General features: G+C 35.0%; 2 protein-coding genes across 2 annotated transcripts; both read left to right on the top strand.

The window, feature by feature from the left end:
* The first annotated feature begins 5,696 nt into the window (after window positions 1-5,696).
* Window positions 5,697-11,620, top strand: LOC144561080 (uncharacterized). Its single transcript, XM_078310288.1, has 2 exons — window positions 5,697-8,349; window positions 11,016-11,620. Exons 1-2 carry the CDS (start codon window positions 7,821-7,823, stop codon window positions 11,492-11,494), a joined length of 1,008 nt encoding a protein of 335 aa, XP_078166414.1. The 5' UTR covers window positions 5,697-7,820; the 3' UTR covers window positions 11,495-11,620.
* Window positions 11,621-13,535: 1,915 nt separating this feature from the next.
* Window positions 13,536-16,964, top strand: LOC144560076 (anthocyanidin 5,3-O-glucosyltransferase-like). The gene is made up of 2 exons (XM_078309227.1): window positions 13,536-14,309; window positions 16,227-16,964. The coding sequence occupies exons 1-2, from the start codon at window positions 13,536-13,538 to the stop codon at window positions 16,824-16,826; spliced, it is 1,374 nt and encodes a 457-aa protein (XP_078165353.1). The 3' UTR covers window positions 16,827-16,964.
* The last annotated feature ends 730 nt before the right edge of the window (window positions 16,965-17,694 follow it).

Below are 17,694 nucleotides of genomic sequence, written 5' to 3'. Positions count from 1 at the left end.
AGCTAAATTTAACAATAATCAAACCAAACCAAATCAATAATCAAAGCTGGAGTTAAGAGGTCCCATAAATGATTAAAAGCACCTTATCACAACAAATTTCAACTCGTGTTGATTTATATTAAAAGCTCCGTTGATTCAAAGAACTATGAATAGGAAACAAATTTCAATCAAATTAGAAACTTATTAGAAAGTAACGAAACAATATACGGCTCAGTGAAGGTGAGAAATTATAAGAGGGGGTAGGAGCGAAAGAGAACGAATTTGTTCAGAGAAGTCAAGAGTTGAGGCGACGAGGGAGAGAAATGGCAATACGAAGCTCATTGGAAAGATAAAAATCGAATATGTAGTGTTCTAACCTTAGATTCGTTCTTCTCTCGAAGAATCACTGAAAATCAGACAAACAATCGGTGGAGGAGAAACATTTTTTCTCTCCTCTGGAAACGTGCAAAGCAAAGAGGGCTGTGAGAGAAAATTGAAATAAATGCCACGTTAGCATCAGTGAGGGTAAAAAAGTCACGATTTATTCTCTATTCCACAGAAAAGTCTAATTCCAGCCCCTCCCTGAAATTGAGAATTTGGGAAGAGCGCTCTATTTCTTTTCTCTAATCTGACTAATTCTTAACCTGTTCGGTGGGAATAGAGATCTAATTCCCTTCAATTCCTCTATTCTGCATCAGCCGAACAGGCCTTAAGAGAAAAATAGGAAGGAATAAAAGGAGGGCATATTTGTCATTTGTATTTTAAAATAATTAAATAAAATATTAAATAAATAAATTGGATTGAAGAAGTATTGTTTAAATTTTTATGGATGTATATATTAGATATTATGAGAAAATTGACTATTTTAAAAGTTTAGTTTGTATGAGTACACTATAAATGTTTTCTATAATTAAACCAAACATGACCACAATCAAATGCTCCTCATTTTATTTTAGTTTTAATTCGTTGCAACATGCAAATCAAAAGAAAGGGAAGGAAAGGTAAAGGACACTGCAGATTGAAAGGAGGCCATGATCATATATTATATATCAAATCAAATAATAAACGTTGATGGGGCCACATCATAATTACCTGCACATTGATGGACCGCAAATTAAATTGTACCCACCAACACAAATCAATAAATCTCTGTGGAGATGAAACGAATCATTGAATCTGAAATATATAAATAGGAAAGGGCATGTATATATTTAATAGCATTAATTGCTTCCCCCTCCCGCAGGACAATATTCAGGAAAATAATTTATGTATTTTGAAATGTAAGAACATAGAAATAGATAATACTTTTGAACTATTTTTTATTGTAATGGTAGGACTTTGGTTTCATTGAATCTGAAATATATAAATAGGAAAGGGCATGTATATATTTAATAGCTAGCATTAATTGCTTCCTCCTCCCGCAGGACAATATTCATGAAAATAATTGATGTATTTTGAAATGTAGGATCATAGAAATAGATAATATTTTGGAAAAGAGCCCAATAATTGTACCTCAAATAAAATTTCCGAGTGCATCCCTCCAAGTAGTTTAACAAAGAAAACTTCCAATATTATCTAACTTTCATTTCCAGCGCTAATATCCAAACATTTAAATCTCTGTTTATAATATTTTACAATGCTACTCGCGAGCATTTAAATCTCTATCTGTAAGCATTAAAATTCTAAATCTGTATAGTTTTGACTGCTAACTACTTTTGTTTTCAAGCCAAAAAGGAAAATATTCCTTTCACCTACTTTTTTTTTTCTCTGAGCATTCTCATTTATTTTCTCGACAATCCGTGATGAATTTTGTAAATCTAAAAATATACATTTTTTACTTGATTTTGTCTTTCAAATGAGATATATTAAGAATAACTTTCGAGTTATATTTGTGTCGTAATTTTTTTAGCACTTTAAATCTCTGTAACTTTCAGTTTTTTTAAATTTTTGCTTCGAAATAATTTAAACCTCATATACAACCATATAAACCTCATTAGTAGCACTTTAAATCTCTAGAATAAAACATATAAACCTCATGTACAAAGAATTTAAATCTCAACAATAACACTTCAAAGCATATAAACCTAAACAATAACACTGCATTTATAAAACTCATGTACAAAGCATATAAATCTCATGTATAAAGCCTTGAAAATTTTAATGGTTGTATACTAAGATTTAACAACTTGAAAATTTAAAGTGCTCATGAGTTTTACTTTTAAAAAAATGACTTTAAAATTACTCAAAAATATTTCTTCATGGATCTTATTTGAAAGATAAAATCGAATAGAAAATGTTCGTATTTTTAGATTCGTAAATTTATCATGGATCGTCGAAAAAATAAATCATAATAATCAGAGAAAAAATAAAAAATAGTGGGTGAAAAAAAATCTTTCTTTTTTTGGCTTGAAGACAAAAATAGTTGAGAGTTAAAACTATCTAGAAATGCTTTCAGATAGACGTTTATATGATTGCGAGTAACATTTTAAAATGTTATAAATATAGCTTTAAATATTTGGATATTAGCGTTGGAAATAAGATTTAGACAATATTGGAAGATTTTTTCTGTTAAACTACTTAGGGGACGTGTTCGGGTATGATGCTCAGGGTATTTTTCATCGAAAACTTGTAGGTATTTTGATTGAAATAAAAATAACCAGTACAAGAGTTCCTATTACATACATTTTTGATAGAAAACTGTAATGAACTGTACTTATTACATACATTTTTTAATAGGAAGCTGTATGATAGACACTCATTGAAATTCATTCCTTTATGTACCAGCATTACATATCTATCTTTAAAATGTTCATCCCTTAACATGATATTCTATTACATACCAATACCACTCATCCCAGTACAGAAACAACTCTGTATTTGATAAAAAAAAATAACCTCCTCCGTAAGCCACCTCACCTGACAAAATCAATTTAAACTTGTACTTCATTAAAAAGAAATATATTAAAGGCCTTTTTGAAACTTTTGGAACAAAAGTTGCAGATATTAAAGGTCTTTCTTAAATTTTTGTTGAAAAAGGAGCCAGGTGTTGTATCAGAAATATATTGGATCACTGCAAAGAATAATCGGTTAGTTTTTTTTTTTTAATTTCACTTGTTGAATTGGAGAGATTTTAAATTCCAATATGTATTTGCACATGCTATTATATTGAAATGAAAGCATAGAGATAAACAAAGAATAAATTGGCTACAATCTTGGAGCTAACCTAAGCATATACCAGAAACATAGACGAGAAAACATAAATTAATCCAAGAGCTCGAACTGCTCTTGAAACCCATTGTACCAGAATACCATCCTTTACCGGCCATGTCCTATACCGACTTGCGCTGACGAGTCCCATGAACCATCGACGTAGCATATATGCCCCCTTGATTTTCCAATGCATTCTCCCTATCCCTCTGTGCCGTGATCATAGTACAAGACTCCGATTTAAGCATACCAATACACTCCTGCAGTAAAGCTGCATCCTGATCAGTTTTTCAAAAATACTGATGGCACATCTCAATATTTGGTATCTTTCTGATGTATACCACAGTAAGTCAGGTTTAGAGATAGAAACTATGAGTGATTTCAATCAGATCAAAGGTATCTAAAACAACAAAGAAAGTATGTTATAGCTGTTATGCATATCCGGTAATCTAGTCCTTAGGTGTTGGTATATAAAGATACCATACAGTCAAATCATTCTACCTTGTATTCTTTTGTGAAAACATAAAGATGGACAAGTATGAATCTACTGTTACTGGAATTGAAATCAAGTTATGTAGATACCTAAATCAATGATCACCTCCCCAAATTTCTTCTCGTATCAATTTATAATCACATGATTTAACTCAATCTAATCTACTGTTACTGGATATATTGACCAGAGGGCATTGTGAGCGGTCCTGAGGGAGCGCATCCCTAGGCGATTTTGGCGATTGAAAAATATCCACAAAAAAACACAAAAAATAGAGAAAAAAAAATCCAAATCTCTCTTGACGATCGAGAAGAAAGCCTCAAGATGGATTCGTTCATCTCCCCCTGTTGATCTCCTCCGATTTCGATCTCAAATCCGCCCTCTCCACTGCTCGTACGGATCAAAGGTGAGAAATTGAAGAAGGACGAGGGTTTGAGGTGGACAATGGCTGCTCCTCGATTCAAACTGCTAGCTGATCTCAAATTACCTTTACGGGCCTTATTTGAAGCACTCTCGACAATAATGGCAGCAATTCATAAGTTGAGCATGATAAACAAGGGAGGTGGTCTGGAGGACTCAATCAAAGGTTTACCTCGAGCTTTGACGTCAGCAATGGCGACACCTCATAGGCCGAGCTCCACGAATCTGATCTTTCAGCATAGTTCAGTCCAAACCCCCTATTGGCGCAGAATTGATTCAACTGCTGAAACGGCACTGCTTAGTCGTGCAGAGATACTACTTCAGTCAAAGCTTGCAAAACTTAAAAGAGTGCCGTCTCCATCTGAGCCTTTGTGCTTCAAGTGCGGCGACCGGGGACATCTTGCAGCACAGTGTTACAATGCGACTCTGTGCTTTATTGCAATCACCATGGCCATCGATCCTTTCAGTGTCATGCAATCACCTCTTTTAAGCTCTCCAAATCTGATCCTCTGCTCATAGAAAATTCAACTCAAACTTTGCCAGAACCTCCAATCCATCCTTCACACCTCACACACCCTGCTGCTAGATCGGAGTCAGGCCAGTAGACCATACCCATTGGCTATGAGGCATCGACTATGGTTTCAATCAAGAGTCTGGAGACGAAGTTAGCAGAACTAAAGCAAGAAATGTTGTTGATGGAAAAGAAACGACCTAAAATGGAGATGACCATGGCAGGTATCAATGTTCTAATTCAGAACAGTCAGTCCAAATTAACAGAAATTGAGGTTTCCAAAGCATTACAACAAAGAAGTGTGATTAGGGAAGAAAAGAGGTGTGAAGATGAGATTGGTGTTGGTATCTGTTCAATCAACAAAGATAAAGACCTAGTGTGCTCAGAGAAGATGGTTTATGATATCGAAGCTATAAGGTAACAAATGTTTTATGATATTGAAGCATTAAGGCAGAAGAATCTGAGGAACCATGTAGCAAATTTAGAAGAAACAATTTCTACGCTGGATGTGAACCAGGGGGTTGTCGGGGATGTGCAGAACAGAACTCTTCGAGGAGGTAGTCTGCATCCGAGGAAGGGTGGACTGAGAGTGCTAGGCTTGTCTGTGTAACACAATAGAGGGAGCATAAAAGAGTTCCATAGGTGAAGAAAGTGAAGCACAATTTCTCAATTGGTGGCTTGTGAAGCCGGAGGGTACAGTTTTTTAGTCTTTAGTGATTTGTGTGTTTCTGTAATAAGATAGGAATAACTGGTACACTGTTGGTACCAGTTCAAAGATTTTGTTAGTGTTTCTTATCTAGGTATAGAGAGGAGTATAGAAGACCGCGGTTAAAAATGTTATTTTGGTTTTGTTTCAGAGATTGGGGTTGTTTCGAGGTGTTTAGAGGTTCTTGTTAGCATCTGTAATTAACAATTTTCAGCAATGAAAATGGGCTAATAGGCGTTGTTTCAAAAAAAAAAAAAAAACTACTGTTACTGGAAGATTATGGAGCCGTACTAAATTTTTAACAACATCAAAATTATTGTTTCAATAGTTAATTCTAACATCATATACATACATAGTATATAGAGAGGAAAGAGTAATATACCAGATATATCAGCGACTAAAGGGTTGGATTTGAACTTGCTCGTAATGAAGAAGAGGCTAATATGCTTGTAGCCTTGTAGCTAGGGTCCAGTACTACGGAAGGAGGTTAGTTGGCGGATGGTTGACAAGTAGATCTGACAATCATCGTGAAAGGATCGGCAGAGGTTAGCTGGTGGAGGTTAGCTGACGGATGGTTGACAAGTAGATCTGACAGTTGTCGTGAAAGGATTGGTAGGATCCTGTGAATAGGAAGTCAGAGGCGATGCAGTATGAGTCGAGCTCATGACAAATGGCAAATTTCAGGCATGTGATCAGATTAGAGGAGGTTGGTGCAGGTTTGGGTTGTGGGTCGAGAGCAGTGGAGTGGAGGCGAGTGAGGAAGAGACGATAATGGTGGAGTCTAGTGCTGATGCCATTGTTGTAAGTTTTAAGGTTTTACTGCTGGAGTTGATGGATAGGTGTTTGGTGAGATTGTTATGATTTTGCCGATTTGGAAAGAGAGATGGTGAGACAGTGAGACGGGTAAAATTGGTAAGTCGTTAGCGACTTTAATAGTTTGGCTGGATTGGAAGACAAGATGGGTTGAGGGGGGATGTTTCGGGGGATAGAATTACGGGGAAGATATAATTACCCTAAATTATATTCAAAATTAAGCAGGAATTCAAATCCCACAGATAAAATTACCTGACGGTACAATTACTAAATTCGGACTGCTCTTTTAACCTGACACAAATCTCAAAGCAGGTCTCCTACATCTATAATAGATACCGAATTTCTTTGACCCGTCTGGAACTAAATCTGAACTGTAAAGCTGGAGGGAGACAGATACAATTAATCTCAAAGCAGGTCTCCTACATCAAAGTGGGAGGGAGACAGATACAATTAATCAGGATTGTACATTCGTCATCCATGTCGACTTATTCCCGGATTTAAGAGAATAATAGAAAGGAATAAGAGGAGGGTATATTTGTCAATTGTATTTTAAAAATAATTAAATCAAATATTAAATCAATAAAAGTGGATTAAATAAGTAATGTTTAAATTTTTATGAAAATATTGGATATTATGGTGTTTTCATGAAAAAAATGACTATCTTAAAAGTTTGTATGAGTACATTACAAATTGTTCCTATAATTAAATCAATTGGTTGCAACATGCAAATCAAAGGAAAGGAAAGATAAAGGACACTGCAGATTGAAAGGAGGCCATCATATATTATTAAATCAATAAATTTATATTACAAGCATAAAGAGTCCGCATCATTTGCATTAATTCAAAAGAGCATCTTCAAGATAATGCATCTCGGCCGTCTGCTTTTAAACAGAACTAATTCAGTCACAACCTATAATTCAAGAGCATTTTAATATTAGTGTGAACATAGTCTGCACAAATCTTAAAGTGAATCTTACAGTCCATATGGATTAACTCAAAAGATTCTTTATTGAGTTAATGCAGAGGATACGAATTCGAGCATGTTGAGAATAATTGAAAATAGAAGGGTAGGAATGTAAAATAAGAAAAAAGGGTTAAAATGTAATTAGGATAATTAAATGACTATACCGTTAGGTACCATTTCTGAGTACCAACGGTAAAATAGAAAATGAGTAGTATAAAAGGGTCAAGTCATCTCTCTTGTAATTGCCTACGGGCGTGTTTGAAGCAAAAAAAAAATCTCTCTTGTAAAAAATAACAGAAAAGAAATTCAAAAAAATATTTTATCTTCTCAGTTTGCTTCTCTTTACAAAAAATAACATGATATCAGAGCTTCAAGCTCGATTCTGATAACCTCATATGAATACCCGATAACCCGATAAAAATACCCGATAAGCCCATAAAGCTTTAAGCTTTCGATTCCTACCAGCAAATCTGGCAATCATAATTCCAACAAAAATCTATGTTTAGATATCTATAACCCAATCCAATAAATAATATCTATACTGCTTCGGATTAGTTCAATACCAGAAAAATACCCGAGAAAATATACACCTGATTTGCTTCATCAGGTTAATACCAGAAAATACTAGAATTCAAAATCAGAAACAAAATCCGATCAGCAGACAAATTAAACGAGTTCAATCTCGTTTTAAAGAAAAGAAGAAAAAACCTCAAATCCGACTTCCCATATCATGGTCCAAAGGGAGGAGTCGTGGCAGCGCACTGTGAGTTGCTCACAAGGCAGTGTCGAGGAACACGAAACACAGGCGATCGCCGTGAAAGCACCAAACCTTAGCTTCGGTCCGCGCCAAAACCAAAACCCTAATGCCAAAATTGAAACCGAAAAATGCTCCAATTGCAGAATAGAGGGCCACACCCATAATAATTGTTGGTTTCTCCATTCTCATCTCCGACCTAAGTGGTGGAAGGTGGCGGAGAATGGAGGCGATCGGGCCGAGAGAAAAAATAGCAGAGAGGTAGAGGAAAGACAAAAGGGGGAGCAGCGTGCTTCTGTGAAGAAAGAAAGAGAAAATGGGTTTAATAACTCACACATGACATCTCCATTCATTCAGAAAATGGAGGCGTCCAGTTCTTTTGCTGAAGGTGAAGGGTCATGCTCAAGCGGATCAGGCAGAAATGGGTCGGCTGATCAAATGCGAGCTCTTCTTCAACAACTCTCTGTGCTGCTTTCTAATCAAAATCAAATTCATAGCTCATGTGGTATTGTATCTCACTCTCAAAATTTTAATTTGTTTGATCAAATAATTATTGACAGTGGTGCTACCGATCACATGTTTGGAAATGAAAAATTTCTTACCAATTTAAAATTGTCCGAACATAACCAATATGTGTTAGTAGCAAATGGTATGAAAGAAAAAATTAATTGTGTCGGTGAAATTAACCTTTTCAATAAGAAAATTAACAAAGTTTTATTTTTAAAAAACTTTCCTATAAATCTACTTTCCGTAAAACAATTAACACAAGATTTTAATTGTGATATAATTTTTTCTTGTAAAAATGTTATATTTCAAGACCGGAAAACCGGGGAGAAAATTTGTGAAGGTTTTCTTGAAAATGGACACTATATTTTGGATTTACAAAAAATAAATCTTTGTGCTTCCGCTAAATATATTAATATTGATCTTTGGCATAGAAGATTTGGGCATCCCTCTGACAAGGTTTTAAACTATATTTTAGATTGTAAAAACTTAAATTGTACTAATTGTGAAGTTTGCAAATTAGCAAAACAAACAAAACTTCTTTTTTCTAGTTCTATTAGTAAAAGTAAAGCTATGTTTGATTTGATTCATTCGGATGTATGGGGACCGGCTCCAATTGAATCGTATAACGGATTTAAATATTTTGTTACCTTTATCGACGATTTTTCAAGAACCACTTGGTTATATTTACTCAAATCAAAAGATGAAGTTTTTACCAACTTTAAGGAATTTTTTTATTTCATAGAAAATCAATTTAATGCCAAACTAAAAATATTTAGATCGGATAATGGGACGGAATTTATAAACAAAAATTTTGCAAACTTCTTTAAGGAAAAATGAATTATACATCAAACAACTTGCATTAATACACCCGAGCAAAACGGAGTGTCGGAAAGAAAAATAGACACTTATTAGATATGACACGAACATTAATGTTTCAAAGTAATGTCCCTAAACTATATTGGTCGGATGCCATACTTTGTGCTACACATTTGATTAATAGATTACCAAGTTCAAAGCTAGAAAATAAAATTCCACTAGAAATTCTCTACCAACAAAAAATCACTTTTGATCACTTAAAAATATTTGGATGTACAAGTTTTGTACATATTAAAAGAAAAGATAAATTAGATTATGTATCAACAAAAACTATTTTCTTAGGATATTCACCCTTTAAAAAAGGGTACAAATGCTATGACCCTATTAATAAAAAAATATTTATTTCTAGAAATGTTGTATTCTTTGAAAATGAGCCATATTTCAAAAAAGGGGGAGAAATTCAAGTGTCTTGTCAAAATGAAAAAATTAACTCCATAATACCCTACTTTGAAAATCAAGACTTTGTTCAAAATGAAAATGATACAAGTGATCATGAAGAAGAAATAGATGAAAATAGTGATAACATAAATGAAACCGAAGTAGAAAATAATTCGGGACCTAGACGAACAACTAGAATATCACAACCGTCTACTAGACTTAGAGATTATGTGACCTATACCGTTCAATATCCCATACAAAATTTTGTTTCATACAATAAAATTTCGCCTTCATACCAAGCATTTCTCACAACTATAGAAAAAGAAATAGAACCAAAAAATTATCAAGAGGCCATTCGAAATCCAACTTGGGATAAAGCCATGAAAGAAGAGCTAAAAGCTCTAGAAAAAAATGAAACATGGGTAATTGTTCCATTACCAAAAAATAAAAAACCCGTTGGGTGCAAATGGATTTACAAGATTAAATATAATTGTGATGGTACCATAGAACGGTATAAGGCAAGGTTAGTGGCCAAATGATTTACACAAACCTATGGTATAGATTACAATGAAACGTTTGCACCGGTTGCAAAAATGAATACCGTTAGGGTCTTATTTTCCATTGCCATAAACAATGGATGGAACTTATACCAAATGGACGTAAAAAATGCATTCCTTCAAGGAACACTTGAGGAAGAGGTTTATATGACTCTACCACCGGGTCATGTACAAGAAAAAAATGTTAATCTTGTTTGTAGATTAAACAAATCAATATATGGATTGAAGCAATCTCCACGAGCATGGTATGTCAAACTTAGCTCATATTTAATTTCTTGCAATTTTAAAATTAGCAATGCCGACCATTCATTGTTTGCAAAAAATGAAGGAAATAATATAACTCTTGTACTAGTATATGTAGATGACTTAATAATTACCGGAAATAATTTAGAAGAAATTAGAAAAATCAAATCCCAATTAAAAGAAAATTTTGATATTAAAGATTTAGGATATTTAAAATACTTTCTAGGAATAGAAGTAGCTTTTTCAAACAAAGGTCTATTAATTTCACAAAGGAAATATACCTTGGATTTATTAAAAGAAACCGGTAAACTTGGTTGTAAACCGGCCTCTACACCAATAGATAATAAATATAAGTTAAATACCGAGGATGGAGAACCCTTAGAAAATGTAAACCAATTTCAAAGACTTGTAGGAAAACTAATTTACCTCACGGTAACCCGTCCGGATATCTCTTTTTCCATAAGCCAAATTAGTAAATTTATGCATTCACCAAGAACACCACATTTAGAGGCCATAAATAGAATTTTGAGGTATTTAAAAGGAAATCCCGGAAAGGGAATATGGATGAAGAATAATAGTTCTAATGCAATATGTGGCTATTCCGATGCAGATTGGGCCGGTAGCTTTGATAGAAAATCCACCACCGGCTTTTGCACATTTGTAGGCGGAAATTTAGTCACATGGAAAAGCAAGAAGCAAAATGTCGTGGCACGGTCAAGCGCGGAAGCAGAATATCGAGCCATGGGATCAACCGCAAGTGAATTGATATGGCTCAAGCAATTGCTTAAAGACATGGGAATCAATTTTGATCAACCCATGAAAATGTATTGTGACAACAATTCGGCACGTCACATTGCGTCAAATCCCGTATTTCATGAGCGGACCAAACACATAGAAGTCGATTGTCATTTTATTCGAGAGAAGGTTCAAGCCAAGGAAATAGAAACACCGTTTGTTCGAAGTGGAGAACAACTAGCGGATGTGTTTACAAAAGGATTGGATCCAAAACCGTTTGAAGAAATCACAAGCAAGCTAGGATTACTCGACATCTATAATCCTAGCTTGAGGGGGAGTGTTGAGAATAATTGAAAATAGAAGAGTAGGAATGTAAAATAAGAAAAAAGAGTTAAAATGTAATTAGGATAATTAAATGACTATACCGTTAGGTACCATTTCTGAGTACCAACGGTAAAATAGAAAATGAGTAGTATAAAAGGGTCAAGTCATCTCTCTTGTAAAAAATAACAGAAAAGAAATTCAAAAAAATATTTTATCTTCTCAGATTTGCTTCTCTTTACAAAAAATAACAGAGCATATAAGGATCCATCTTTTTTACATATTGGATATTTTTAAGGTTAAATATTGGATATTTAAAGTGTCTAGACTTCTTCGCATACTGTTAGAACATAAATTGATTTCAAAAGCAAATAATAAACATTGATGGAGTCAAATCACCTGCTCTTTGATGGACCGCAAATTAAATTCTACCCACCAATACAATCAATCACTGTAGACATGAAATGGATCATTGAATCTGAAAAATATAAATATGAAAGGGCATGTATTTAATAGCATTAATTACTGTCTCCTCCCGCTGGCCAATATTCAAGAAATTAAAAGAACTTGTCTCAGGGAATCAATAAAAAAGAAAAAAGTACTTGTCCCATATTTTGTCTCATGCAAACTAAGAAAAAAGCTCTTGTTGAATTCCCCTGTTGAAACGTTGTACAAATCAAATAATAAACATTGATGGGGCCAAATCACCTGCTCTTTGATGGACCGCAAATTAAATTCGGAACCAAATCCTCTGCCCCCTAGTGGGCAGGATTTTCCTGCCCCCATTCATTCTGACCAATTTTTAATTGACACGTGGCATACCTTTTTAATTAAATTATTTTGTTAATAAAATCTGTTGCTTGCATATTTTCTTTCCCGTCTCTTCACCTTCCAAATTCAGAAAAATTGAGGATCTACTTGTAAATTTTCTTCTTCAAATTAGCCAATTTCTAGTTGACACGTGACATACCTTTTTTAACTAATTTATTTTATATAAAGTTATAGCTTGTATATTTTTCTTTCTTGGTCTCTTCACCTTCTAAATTTAGAATTATATCTCCTCTTCTCTATATCTGCAGTGAGAAACTTTTTTTCAAAGTTTAAGCAATCTATGACGGAATTTTTGAGTTGAATCAAGTTGCAAAATATTTTACTTGTAAGTTATTTTTTTATTTTTTTGTTGTAAATTTTAGATTTTGATATTTGGTTGTATTTTGTGTTGCAAAACTAGAAGTAGAACCGATTAGGTGAAAACTAAAAGTAACCAAATAAAATAAATATTTTTAAAAAAATAGCAGCTCAGGCTATAATCTGTTAGATTTCTAGAAACCTGAAAAATCATGAAAAACAAGTAAAAATATAAAAAGAAAAAAAACACGGTCTCACCAGCTTTGTAATGAAACTACAAAAAATTAGAACATGTGCTTCCTTCTTACAAGTTTTCCTCTGAACATCTTCACATTTTTCTTTTTTAAGAATAAATCCATAATACCTTTCATTAAAAAAATCAAAAAGTTTTTTCATAGATTGCTTAAGCTTTGAAAACAAAATTCTCACTGCTGATATAGAGAAGAGGAGAAATAACTCTGAATTTGGAAGGTGAAAGAGACATGGTAAGAAAAATGTGCAAGTTACAACTTTCTATAAAAAAAAATTAATTGTAAAGGTATGTTATGTGTTAATTTAAAAAAATTACTTATACGTGAGTTGTCAAATTTGAAGCTCTTGTTGAAACGGTGTACAAATAAATAATAAACATTGATGGGGCCAAATCACCTGCTCTTTGATGGACCGCAAATTAAATTCTACCTACCAATACAATCAATCACTGTAGACATGAAACGGATCATTGAATCTGAAATATATAAATATGAAAGGACATGTATTTATGTAAATAACCTTTTTATCAATGGAAAATCGTAAGAAATATTTTGCACCTTATCCTTCTCCCTCTCTCTCACACCATATATATATATATATATATATATATATATATATATATATGCTTCTTTATATTTAAATTTACAGACTCAAACCATATAGTAGAAACTCTCTCAATCAACCAAGAGGCAAGATGAAGAGAAAGGTGGTTTTGTGTGCATGCTCGGTGGGTGTAGGCCACCTTGTGCCCATGGTAGAACTAGCCAAGCATTTTGTTGGCCGCGGCATCTCCGTCACCATAGTGTTGATGAATGTCGGGCCCACTCCACACTTGGTCTCAGAAATTTGCAATTCCAATCCACACATCTCTCTCCACATACTACCACAGGTTCATCTGACAAACCTGCATCCGATACCATTTATGAACGTATTCAAAATGCTGAAACTCAACAAGGACGGTCTCCGCTCCTTTCTCATAGAGCAGTCTGAGACCTCACCAATCTCCGGTGTAATTCTTGATATGTTTTGCGTAGATGCATTAGATGTGACTTCAGAGCTAGGTATTCCTACCTATTTTTTCATTCCATGTGGTGCTACAATTTTGCCTCTATGTTTCCAACTTCCGACATATTTTGCCACACGCTCTATTGGTGCTCTAAAGGACACCCCGCTACTCTTCCCTGGCGTTCCACCATTTCCAGTGTCGCATCTCCCCCATTTCCAAGGAGAAACTTTTGACGCTGAAAAAGAGCAGTATAAACATCTGATGAACAACAATGTTCGATTGCTAGAGGGGAAAGGAATACTTGTTAACTCATTTGAGTTGTTGGAGCCTCGAGCTTTCAGGGCTCTGAAAGATGGGCTATGTTTGCCGAACCGTTCCATTCCACCTATTTACTGCATCGGCCCATTAATTGCTGGTCAAGCAAAAAAAGAAGAGCAGCATCCGTGTCTGTCATGGTTGAATGTGTTGGGATAAACTAAGCAATACTGCACTGCTTTGTGCCAGTATGCAAAGGATTGAAGAGAGAAAAATATTTTTCTGAATAGAAACAACGCTTTATTTCCTTTCTCTCTTACTCAATTACATAAAGTTATGCAGTATTTAAAGCAATACAATGTTCCTAAAATAACACCCACAACTTCCCTAAATTAAGCACCCACTACACAACATGCTAAAAATAACTAACCACTATGCCTACTAGTTCTAAAATAACTATGCTGAAAATACCCAATGCCTAAAATAACTGATGCAGTTTTTATGCGTCTAAAAACTGCTTCTAACTAAACTAAACATATGCAGAGATTATCTAAATATAATTTTGAATTAACTTTCAACACTCCCCCTTAATTCAAAATTGATTATGCCAAAAACTGCTTTGAATTCTTCAAACATTCCTCTTGCCAATGCCTTAATCAGAATTTCAGCCTTATGTTCTTCTGAACTTGCACTCTTGATCTCCATTGTTCTTGCTTCTAGTATTTCTTCTTGCAATGCTTGATGCTAGTTTTTCATTTTCTGCCATTTCTTCAAAGATTGTGGATCTTTGCCTTCCACATGCTGTATACGCCATGAAAAGCATGGGTTGCTCTTTCTTTTCTTCTTGACAGCATGCTTGCTGTTCTTCCCTTTATTTTCTGAAACAATCGGCTTGCACACAGCCGTATCTTTTGTAGTGGAAGCACTGGACATCTTCTATGTCGTGCTAAAACAAGAACTCGCCAAATCTACAAAGGCCACGTCCACCTCTGCCTTGAGAGGACTCCCCCTTTCTGTAGAACACCTTTTCATTGCCTTTCTCGTTTGATCTGAACTTTGCTTCATGGGTCTGCAGTGATCCCATCAGTTCATCGAAGGTGTAGGTTGCTAGATCTTTGGGCTCTTCAATTGCTGCAACTACATGATCAAACTTGGGTGTTATGCTCCTTAACACCTTCGCCACCACCGTCTTCTCTTCCATGGTGTCTCCAAATGCTCGAATTTGGTTGACCACCTCTTGTACTCTTGAGAGGAAAATTTGCACGGATTCCTCCTTGTTCATCTGCAATGTTTCAAAGTCCCTGCGTAGGCCTTGAAGTTTGATTGCCATGACTCGAGTACTCCCTTGAAATGCTGTTTTCAGGGTTGTCCACGCCTCCTTTGCATTGGTGGCTACTGCAATTTTCGAGAAGATGGTGTCATGCACTGTTTGTTGGATGAAGAATAGCGCCCTTGCATCTCTTTTCTGATTTTCTTGCGGATTAGGATCTGGATTAGGAACTCCATTTGCTATCAAGTCCCATAGACCATGTGACTTGAACATGGTCGACATCTTGATACCCCAAAACTCATAATTCTCGCCTTTGAAGAAAGGAATTGCTGGTTGCGTCACATTCACCAAGATGCTGCTGTTTTCTGCCATTGAAAAAGCCCCAATTCTTCAAGGTTGCACAACAATCAACTCTACCATCAATTGCAACTTGACTTTGCCTTCAATTGCTTGCCCACCGAACCTGGCTCTGATACCATTTTGTTGGGATAAACTAAGCAATACTGCACTGCTTTGTGCCAGTATGCAAAGGATTGAAGAGAGAAAAATATTTTTCTGAATAGAAACAACGCTTTATTTCCTTTCTCTCTTACTCAATTACATAAAGTTATGCAGTATTTAAAGCAATACAATGTTCCTAAAATAACACCCACAACTTCCCTAAATTAAGCACCCACTACACAACATGCTAAAAATAACTAACTACTATGCCTACTAGTTCTAAAATAACTATGCTGAAAATACCCAATGCCTAAAATAACTGATGCAGTTTTTATGCGTCTAAAAACTGCTTCTAACTAAACTAAACATATGCAGAGATTATCTAAATATAATTTTGAATTAACTTTCAACAGAATGCGCAACCAAATAAAAGCGTGGTATTTCTCTGCTTCGGAAGCGTAGCTTCTTTCTCCATAGAGCAACTCAAGGAGATTGCAATTGGGTTGAAAAATTGTGGCCAGAGATTCCTGTGGGTTGTGCAGAGCCCACCAAATCCTGATCCGGCTACTGATCCACTCGATATATTGTTGCCAGAAGGGTTCTTAGACAGAACCAGAGAACGGGGCCTGATTGTAAAACAGTGGTTACCACAGGTTGAGGTTCTAAAACATGAGGCAATTGGTGGTTTTGTGAGTCACTGTGGTTGGAACTCCACACTGGAGGCGGTAAGTTTTGGTGTACCGATGATTTGTTGGCCATTGCATTCAGAGCAGAAGATGAATAAATTGTTCTTAGTAGATGAAATGAAGATTGGCATCGAACTAAAGGGGTATGATGAAGGTTTCGTTCAGGCAAATGAAATAGAAGCTAAAGTAAAATGGATCATCGAGTCGGAGGGGGCAGTTGGACTTAGGAATCGAATGATGAACATGAAGGAGAGTGCAATTAAGGCCATGAAAGAAGGGGGGTCATCTTTCGGTGCTTTTATTGAGTTCATAGAATGTTTGAACTAATAATACATCTGTATGTTATTCTTGGTATGGAATGTTCCTGTTGGAATTGATTCTGGTTAAATGCACTTCAATTGAATAATAAGGAGAGCAAAAAACAAAGTATTTTATTTTTGTATTGTATCAGAAAAAGGCCAGAGAACTGTTACCTTAGGTGATCATGTTTGGTTACTGATAAAGTTGCACACCTGTTCTTTTACTTATTCCTCTTTCAAACATAATTTCTAAAAACTGACACACAGTCATGAAGCAATTTGTTCGAGCTTAAATAAATTGGTCTTTAGGCTTGTACTGCTCTGTTCAATTTGTACTGCTTATTTTAACGGGCCTATTTCCTTTTTATTAAAAGCTCAAACATCTCTTCATTCGGTTATACAATTTACAACCATTTTAAGGTGTTGTGCTTCAACGAAAATGATAATTGAACTACATAACTATAGTTTGTTAGTATGATAACAAGGAAAAGTTTTATCAAGTAATTCTTTAAGCTCCTGTATATTGTGTCTCTGTTGAGTTCTTATTATGTTTGAACTAGGAATATGGTGTGCAAGCAGGCTACTGAAAAATTGATTCAAATTGTGCCAATTACCTATTAACTGGACCGGTCATTTGCTGATACCTGGACAAGCCCTAAACTATATGAGACCAGTCAATTAGATTCCCTAAACTATATGAGATCTGTAGTAATAAAAATATTTCCTTCTCTGATGCTATGTTTTCACAAGGGCATAGCATCCGCTTTCATAGGAGTATTACGGGTATATTAGCTATAGAGTGGAATCAACTTTTATACATTTTTAGTACTTCTAGCTTTACTGACAATAATAATAAGATTGCATGAAGGTGGGAACATATAGGAAAATTTACTGTT

Source organism: Carex rostrata, chromosome 10 (assembly GCF_964058835.1).
Source record: "Carex rostrata chromosome 10, lpCarRost1.2, whole genome shotgun sequence".
Lineage (NCBI taxonomy): Eukaryota > Viridiplantae > Streptophyta > Magnoliopsida > Poales > Cyperaceae > Carex > Carex rostrata.
Note: the sequence above shows the minus strand (reverse complement) of the source record. Positions and strands in the feature narration are given on the sequence as shown.